Source organism: Chiloscyllium plagiosum, unplaced genomic scaffold, assembly GCF_037043375.1.
Source record: "Chiloscyllium plagiosum isolate Xiang-an unplaced genomic scaffold, Cpla_swu_hap1 HiC_scaffold_4, whole genome shotgun sequence".
Lineage (NCBI taxonomy): Eukaryota > Metazoa > Chordata > Chondrichthyes > Orectolobiformes > Hemiscylliidae > Chiloscyllium > Chiloscyllium plagiosum.
The window spans coordinates 68,001,591-68,011,064 of record NW_028270142.1 but is presented as its reverse complement, the minus strand read 5'-3'; the positions used below and the strand labels follow the sequence as shown (position 1 = coordinate 68,011,064).

Here is a 9,474-nt window from a genome sequence, read left to right as displayed (position 1 = left end):
CTTCAAGATTTCAGATTTTCCACAGCCTTCTTGAACCCTTGCTTAAAAACATGTTTAAACCAGTATGATCATCACAGCATCAATGTGCCAGTCATGTAACTAAACAATAGGAAATAGCACTTTACCTGTAGCTTCCCAATCTTTTTATTTTAAACATGTCTAGGAAGGACAGTATATCAGAAAGGAGAGATCAATAGAGGAAGCAATAAGTTCCTATAACTGGTAGAGGCATAAAAACATATCTATTCAATCTACGATGCACATCTAATTCAGGTTTATCAAAATAGAGAAAATAGAGAAAATAATTTACAGTAATAGATCACTGTTTTATTTATAATTATTTTTTCATTCTATAATTGAATGTTGCTTCTTCAAAGGACAATAAAGCCCTTAAACTTGATATTACCTGTAATCTTTCAACACAGCATGTTAAATGCAATGATTTTAAAATAGGGGAGCATATTAATCAATCAATACAAAAAAGTATAATTTACAAAAAAACGTATCTCAGACGTGACTCTGATCCTCTACAAAAGTAAATTGGGCTGACAGTACTTAAAAAGGATGATTAATTGCCTGATTCATTTCTCATTCACATGATTTATTCCATCTACAAAAACCTAAAGAAATCTCTGTTTTCGTATTCGCTCATGGAAACAAAAGCAATCAGCTCCCTTAGCGATTGTCTTCAACAATAATGGTCCTTTTGGGATAAGTGTCAAAGTCCACAAATATGTAACGAAAGTCAAACCGTCCACTTTCAGGGTTCTGCAATACAAAAAAAAGGTAGCTTTTTTGTTGTATAATCGGCACGTATTTTGGCTTCTCTCATCTACTGTGATGTCAGGCAGAAAATAAATGGTTTGTTGTGGTTTTGAAACTGCGTTGATGTTTTTGCATTGATTTGGAAATTAAGACTACAAATTCTGAAAATTTCCTCCCAAACCTCAACTCACTGTTGAATCAGAAAATCAATGAACTGAAACATGTTTGCTAGCCTGTTCTAGTAAGCTGCAGGCAGGTAAAGTCACAGAGAAATGAACAAATTGCTTATTGTGTTTCAACCACAACTTATATTTGAGCACCACTGTAATCTCAAGCAGAGATTTTTTTTTACAGGTATATGCTTTTAAAGGAAAAAAAAATCAAAGTTCCACAGTCGTTATTCTTTTCTTGAGTAAAATAAAATTTTACCATCTGCTTCCAGTTTGCAGCTGGATACTGATCTGGCAGATGGAAACAAGAAACGCATTTTAAAAATGTATTTGCTTAAGTTTAACCAGGTAGTAATATTTAGAAAGAAGTTCTAAATCAACAATGAGCAGAAAGGAGAAACTCAGTAGATTTGGCAGCATCAATGGTCAAAGAAACAGAGTCTGTGAACTAAAAAGGGGCTAGTGCTGAAAAATGAGATTTGAACAGTTAGGTGCTAGTTTTTGACAGGTGCAATTTGATGGGTTGAAGGGTCTTTTTGTCAGCTGTAGACCTTTATGATTCATTGTCCAAATGCTATTCTAAATAAAAAAAAGTGAACCATTGCAGATGTTGGAAATCTAAAGCAAACAGAATATGCTGGAGAACTCAGCAGATCTGGCAGCATCTATGGAGAGAGAAACACAGTGTACTTTCTCCATCATGCTTCTTTAGTCTATATCGATTCAGGTTTCTGTTGACAATTTTCTCCCACAGCACTGCAGATGACTGGTTGTTGAGTTATCACCAAATCCTGAACAGCTCCACCCAATATTCTCTCTTACCTGTTGAGCTGATACTACAATCTCCCGTTGGCACCACACTTACTTTCTATCTTGGTTTTGGCACCTCAGTTCAGAAAATACACAATTCACATAGCAGGTGATTATTCTGCTACTTCAACACTTAACACATTTTTTAAAAGTTATATCTTCTATTGGAGTAGTGGGAGCAAAAGACAGTTACTATACAAAGCTTCACCCCTACAAAATACATAACAATAGAGTAAAACAAAAGATTAACCTCTTTTGCATCCAGGTGAACTGTTCCCTTAATAGGTTCTGTGCCCTCAATGTAAAATTTGAGTTGTATATGTTTCACACCATCCTTCACATATTCCACATGACTGAAAGACAAAAAGAAATATTGCAAATGAGAAAGGGGAGAGAAGAGAAAGATATAAGTAAGTATACTTAGATAGAAATCATCAAATCCTCCAGATGTTTCAAAATGTTTTACAACCAGTGAACTTCCAGTCTAGTCAGCATTGTCTTGGTAAAAATGAAATAAGCACAGTAAAATACTCATAAAAAGCAACAGGGCAGAAGATTACATTGTAGCTTTGGTGGTATTGCTAGGGAGGGATAAATGTTGGCCAGAATGGCAGGAGACTCCCTTACACTGTCAAATGTTATTTCATGATGCTCCAATGATGTGCCTTGGGTGTTTTACTAAATTAGAGGTGTTATATAAATTAAGGTGATGATGCCTTTCCAAAAAGGTCCTTTATTTTGAGGTTAAGACCCCTTAATTTTGCTGACATTTGCTCACACCAAACATCATTGCAGGATCGAGACAGTTTGTGAACTATTCAAAAAATGTAGCACCAATAGCAGAGGTTGAGAAGTTAAGACACGCATGGCAACCTCAGCCAGGACATGAATTGAACCCATGCTGTTGGTGTCACTCTGCACTGCAAACCAGCCATCTCACCAACTTGACTAACTGACCCCCTTGACCAAAGGAAGCATTTTTGAAATGATTGTCTTTTTTGACACTCTTTAATATGCTCAACATTAGGCACATAAGAACTTTATTATTACTCTGTGATATACCTGACATGCCGTCTTCGACCTCGCCGAGTCATCTCTCCATAACCTTTTATAGGTTCTCCCAATGCTCCAATTATCTGTTAACACAAATTGTATTTAAATCTAAATATTAAAACTATGTCCATACCACCATAAAAGTCTTGTAACGTTGATTACAAACTCTCTTCCATAGACAGTGCATACCCGATGTTTATATAATAATTCATCCTTTAGTAGGAAAAGAACAAAACAGGAAACAACAGCAACATCGACTTATTAGGAATTTGCTTCTATTAGAATTGCTTATTGTACACATTGAAACAGATGTATTGTATAGGCAGGGAGACACACACTAGGATGCATACACACTCCAGAACAGCTCTGCAATTATTTTATCAGAGACAGAGAGAGAAATAAATACAAACACCTTGACCAGCAATCCGGCCTCTCTTCATCTTAAATATTAGCTCTCCAGCAATCGTGAACTAACAATTTCAGTTAAATTAAATTGGAATACAGTGAAGATTTATCCAGGTCCTGAAATTGGACAAGTATAAAGTCATACATCTAATTGCACATATTTACGGGGAGGTACGAGTACAATACCAAAACTGAATCAACAAGCCAAAGACCTTGATTAATGCTCTGGGCACAATGCTGCGAGCAGATTTGGACACCACACCTTAGGAAAAATACATTTAAAATTCACTCATGGGAGATGGGCCTTGCTGGTTGGACCAGCATTTATTGCCCATCCCAGGTTGCTCTTGAGAAGTAGTATTGTGCTGTTTTCTTCCAGGATTTTGATCTAGTGACAATGAAGGAATGGTGATATATTTTCAAGCATCTGATGATGAGTGGCTTGGAGGAGAACTTACAGGTGGTGGTATTCCCATGTATCTTCTGCCCTTCTGGAAGGAAATGGTCATGGATTTGGAAGGGGTTGGCTAAAGAATGTTGGTGAATTTCTGCATTACATCCTGTAGATAATAAATACAGATACTATTGAGCAGTCAGTAGTGGAAGGTATGAACACTTGTGGATCTGGTGTCAATCAAGCAGGCTGCTTTGTCCGGGATGGTGCCAAGCTTTGACTGTTGTTGGAGCTGTGCCCATCTAGGGCACAGTGCATTCTATTACACTCCTGACTTGTGCCTTGTAAATTAGAGAGGGTTTGGAGAGTCAGAAGGTGAGTTATTTGCTGCAGTATTCCAAGCCTCTGTCCTGTCCTTGTAGCCAGTGTGTTAATGTGGTGAATCCAATTATGTTCTGGTCAATGTAATGTCAGTATATTGACAGAGGGGGAATTTAGTGATGGTAATAACATTGAAGGTCAAGAGGTGGCGGTCAGGTTATTTCTTATTGGAGATGGTCATTGCCTGATATTTGTTGGATGCAAATATTACTTGTCACTTGTCAGTTCCCGGTATTGTCCAGATCTTACTGCATTTGAACATGGATTGCTTCAGTATCTGAGTTGTGAATGGTGCTGAATATTGAGCAATCATCCTTGAGCATCTTCAATTCTGATTAATGAGGGAAGGTCATTGATGAAGCAGCTGAAGACGGTTAGGCTAGGACACTATCCTGAGGAACTCCTGCAAAGATGTCCTGGAACTGAGGTGATTGACCTCCAATAAGCACAACCATCTTCTTATGTTGCAGATATGACTTCAATCAGGAGAGAATTTAACCCCTGATACCTACTGATTCCAGTTTCGCTAGGGTTCCTTAATACCACACTTGGTTGAATGTGGCCTTGACATTAAGTGCCATCACTCTCATCTCACCACTGGAATGAAAAGCTTTTGTCCATTAGAACATAAGAAATAGAAGCAGGTGTAGGACATGTGGCCCTTGAGCCTGTTCTGCCATTCAACAAGATCATGGCTGATCTTTTCGGGGACCAAGCTCCACTTACCCGTGCTCTCACTGTAACCCTTAATTCCTTTACAATGAAGTTGTGGGCGGCAAGGTGGCACAGTGGTTAGCACTGCTGCCTCGCAGCGCCAGAGACCCGGGTTCAATTCCCGCCTCAGGCGACTGACGGTGTGGAGTTTGCACATTCTCCCCGTGTCTGCGTGGGTTTCCTCCGGGTGCTCCGGTTTCCTCCCACAGTCCGAAGATGTGCAGGTCAGGTGAATTGGCCATGTTAAATTGTCCGTAGTGTTAGGTAAGGGGTAAATGTAGGGGTATGGGTGGGTTGCGCTTCGGCGGGTCGGTGTGGACTTGTTGGGCCGAAGGGCCTGTTTCCACACTGTAAAGTAATCTAATCTAATCTAATCTAAAGTTAGGATTTGGGTAGCCCTAATGGAATGCAAACAGGGTAATGCTGCTTGATAGAACTGTTAAAACCACTTTCCATCACCCTACTGATCAAGAATTGACTGATGTGAAGCAGAATTGGCAAAGTCAGATTTGTGGGTTTTTTTATGTACATAGCATACCTGACCAATTTTCCCCATTATGTTGTAATGTACTGGAAGAGCTTGGCTAGCGGAGTGGCAAGTTCTGGAGAACAAATCTTCAGTACTATTGCCAGAATGTTGTCAGGAGCCATAATCTCCAACTATTTCTTAATATCATGTGGAGTGAATTGCATTTGCTGAACATTGGTATCTGCAACACTGGGACCACTGGAGAAGGCTGAGATGGATGAGTCACTTGGCACTTCTGGTTGAAGATTGCTGTGAGTACTTCAGCCTTATCTTTTGCACTGATGTTTCAGGCTCTTCCATCTTTGAGGACAGGGATTTTTGTGCAGCATCCTCTGCCAGTGAGTTGTTTAATTGTTCACTAATATGACGACTAAATCTGGCAGGTCTGTAGAACTTAGATCTGATCTAATGCTAGTGAGATCGCCTACCTCTGTCTATCACTTGCTGCTTATGATGTTTGGCACAGAAATTGTCCTATTTGGAAGTTTCATCAAATTGACTCATTTTTGGCATGCCTCCTGCACTCTCCATTGAACTAGGGTTGATCCTCTGGCTTAGTAATGTTTGAGTGGGGGATATGCCAGGCCATGAGGTTGAAGATTGTGCAGGAGCCTAATTCTGCTGCTGCTGATTGTCCACAGCGTCTCACGGATGTTTAGTCTTGAGATGCTAGATTTGTTCACTGTCAGTGATAGTGTCAATGTAATGATAGGACTTCATCTGCACAAGGACCGTACAGTGGTCACTCTTATTGAAATTGTCATCGGCAAATGCATCTGTGGCTGGCACATTGGTAAAGACGATGATGTTGTTTGGTCTTCTTGGTTCTCTCACCAACTTGTCTATCAAATTTGAGATTCTTGACTCCTGTACTGATGACAGTGGGGACACTAAGGAGGCTGAACAAACCAACTACACCGTCATGGTATAGGGAGCCATTCAAGAGAGTGGAGAAAAGAGAAAAATGGTTATAATTGTGGATAGTATAGTCAGGTGACTAGACACTGTTCTCTGTGGACAGGATCGAGGTCCAAAAGTGTTGCCTGCCTGCTGCCCAGGTACAGGATATCTCATCTGTGCTGCAGGGAAAATTGAAGCAGGAGGGGAAAGATCCAGTTATTGTGGTTCAAATAGGTATCAATGGTATAGGTAGACAGGGGAAAGAAATTCTGCAGGGGGAATATGAGCAGCTAGAGATTAATGGAAGACCAAAAACAAAAAAGGTAATAATCTCCAGATTGCTATCTCAGCCATGAGCAAATTGGCACAGGGTCAACACGAGTAAACAGGTGAACACATGGCTCAAAGATTGGTACAAGAGAAACTGGTTTGAACTCATGGGACATTGGTTTGATGTTAAATATGTCCAAAGGATTTCATCAGGTCCAGTGTCATTGTTGAGGAATCCCATGGCAACTTCCTTCTGCCTGTATACAACTGCATCACCACCTCTCAGAGATCTGTCCTGTTACTGGAACAGGATATATCCAGGGATGGTGATATCTTGGACATTGAATATAAGGTACCATTCTGTAAGAAAGACTATACCAAGCTGTTGCTTGACTAGACTAGACATTAAGGACGTCAGTGTGGCTCGGTGGTTAGTACTGCTGCTTCACAGTGCCAGGGACTTGGGTTCAATGCCAGCCTCAGGCAGCTGTCTGTGTGGAGTTTGCACTTTCTCCCCATGTCTGCATGGGCGTGCCCCGGTTTAGTCCTGACAGTCCAAAACTGTGCAAGTTAGGTGCACTGGCAATGCTAAATTGTTCCTAGTGTCCAGGGATGTGTAGATTAGGTGGATAAACCATGAGAAATGTGGAGTTACAGGTATAAGGTAGGGGGGGTTAAGTCTGGGTGGGATGCTCTTTGGAGAGTTGGTGTGGACTTGTTTGGCCGAATGGCCTGTTTCTGCATTGTAGGGATTTTGTAACTATGAGACAGCTCTCCCATTTTGACATTAACACCCAGATGTTTGTGAGGAGGACTCTGCAGGGTAAAGAGGGTTTATATTTGCAGTTGTATTTTTCGGTGCCTAGATCAATTCTAGGCGATCTGCTAATTTCATTTCTTTGCTGAGACCATGATTGATACAACTGAATGCTTTGCTAGGTTATTTCAGAGTCAACTACATTGCTTTGGACCTGGAGTTACATGTAGGTGGGTGTATGGTAGATTTCCTTCCCTGAAGGGCAATGGTAACAGATAATGTTTTCATTGTTATCAACAATCTAGCGATAAGACCATTCAGCCATCGTCGCCCCATAATTTGGACTTGAAGTCATGTGGTCAACACTTTACTGCCGTATAATGTCACCCAGTAAACCACTTCAATTAAAGGCCGTTAAGGATGGGCTACAAATACTGGACTTTTCAGAAACAACCACATCCCATAAAAGGATTAAAAAGATAAAGAACACAATGCATTCCCTGGAAATTATCTCAGCTAGGTAGTGGAGGCATCAATCCAGTTATTTTAAATAGGTTAGCATTTCTGCTAAAATAACAAATGAATTTCAAATAAATGTATGACATGATTCTACTTCAGAAGTGCAGGGAAGCAATTTCAGGGTTTCGCTATGCACATTGTACTTGAGGTGAAACGTCTCTGATGTATTGTGGCACAAGCTTTTGTTATTAAAAATAAGGCTAAACACAACTTTAATTAAAGTGGTCTAGTAGCTATGATACTGGGCTCAAATCTCAAAGACTAGAGTTTAAAACCCATGGGAAGATGTGATATTGTATTCAATAAGGCTATTTTAATTAGTTTGATTTGGTTCATTTCAGTATTCCATTGGGAGATTGGTTAATAATTAAAATGTTTCATTTTATATTCTTCTGCTGTCCTTTACCCTGTATTGAAGTTCTGAAAAGATTGAACTTAATCAGAAATATGATATTCTTAATAACATATTAAATGACCAAAAAGACCTAGCGGTACAGGCGCATAGTTTTTTGAAAGTGGAGCTGCGGGTAGACAAGGTGGTGAAGAAGGCACCAGGTATTATGTGATTTTTAACTTCATTGATCAGAACACTGAATATAGGATGTCATGTTACAGCTGTACAGGATATTGGTGAGGCCACTTTAGGATACTGTGTACAATTTTGGTTGCTCTTTTATAGGAATGATGTTAAATTTCAGAGGGTGCAGAAAAGATTTACAGAGGAAACTTGATTATCCGAATACCAATTATCCGAAAATTGGATTATCCGAAGGAGATCTCGAGGTCCCGATGGAAATATTACATCAAAGACGTGTTTCCAACAATGATCGCGTCTTTTGTTTACAGTGATTAAACAGGCATCATCTCCACATGACTGACCTCCTGCCCCCTCTTTCTCCCCCCACACTTTCCCTGGAGTTCTACACAGGGGTGTACCCTAGCCGCACCACAGATCAGCTCTCCAACAAAGTGTGTGTGTGTGTGTGTGTTATTCACAGACTTACTCCACAAAGGCAATTGCAACAGTATGGTTGCTGGTGACCAGTCCAGCTGCCCCAAAGAAGGGGCGAGTGTCTACAGCGTTGGGGACAGGGGGGGGGGGTGGTGTTGGATAGGGTTGAGGGCAGAGGGGTATTGCACAGGAGTGGGGTGGTTGGATTCGGTCTTGGGAGTGGGGGGGGTGGTGTTGGACGGGGTTAGGAGTGGGGGGCGGTGTTGGCCTGAGTTGTGGGGCGGGGGGGGCGGTGTTGACAGGGCTGGGGTGGTGTTGGGCGGGGTTGGAGGCAGGGGCAGTGTTATACGGGGTTGGGGGGCAGTATTGGACGGGGTTGGGGGCGGGGTGGTGTTGGAGATGGGGGTCTCTGCTGGATGGGGGTCTCTGCTGGATGGGGGTCTCTGCTGGATGGGGTTGGGGGCGGTATTGGACGGGGTTAGGAGGCAGGGGTGTTGGGGAAGGGCGGGGAGGGTTGGACAGGATTGGGGGGCAGTGTTAGGGGCAGGGGCGGTGTTGCATGGGGTTGAGGGTGGGGTTGGAAGCGGGGAGTGGTGTTGAAAGGGGTTGGGGACGGGGAGGTGTTGGATGGGGTTGGGGCGGATGGGGTTCGGGACGGGGGCGGTGTTGGACGGGGTTGGGGGTGGGGAGTCGGTGTTGGAGGCGGGGGTGGGGTTAGGAGCGGGGGGGGTGAGGTTGGGGGCAGGGGGCAGTGTTGGACAGGATTGGGGGCGGGGGCGCGGTGTTAGAGGCAGGGGCGGTGTTGGACGGGGTTGGGGGCAGGGGCGGTGTTGGATGTGGTTGGGGGCAGGGGGC

General features: G+C 42.3%; 1 protein-coding gene across 1 annotated transcript in view; it reads right to left on the bottom strand.

The window, feature by feature from the left end:
- Positions 1-305: 305 nt before the first annotated feature.
- The window catches only part of timm21 (translocase of inner mitochondrial membrane 21), a 45,083-nt gene continuing 35,914 nt past the window's right edge, over positions 306-9,474 (bottom strand). The window contains exons 4-6 of the mRNA XM_043688450.2: positions 2,808-2,881; positions 1,996-2,098; positions 306-768 (exon numbers count right to left, since the gene is read on the bottom strand). Of these exons, the coding sequence (XP_043544385.2) occupies positions 676-768; positions 1,996-2,098; positions 2,808-2,881 (270 nt within the window). The 3' untranslated portion in view covers positions 306-675. The remainder of the gene's footprint in view (positions 769-1,995; positions 2,099-2,807; positions 2,882-9,474) is intronic.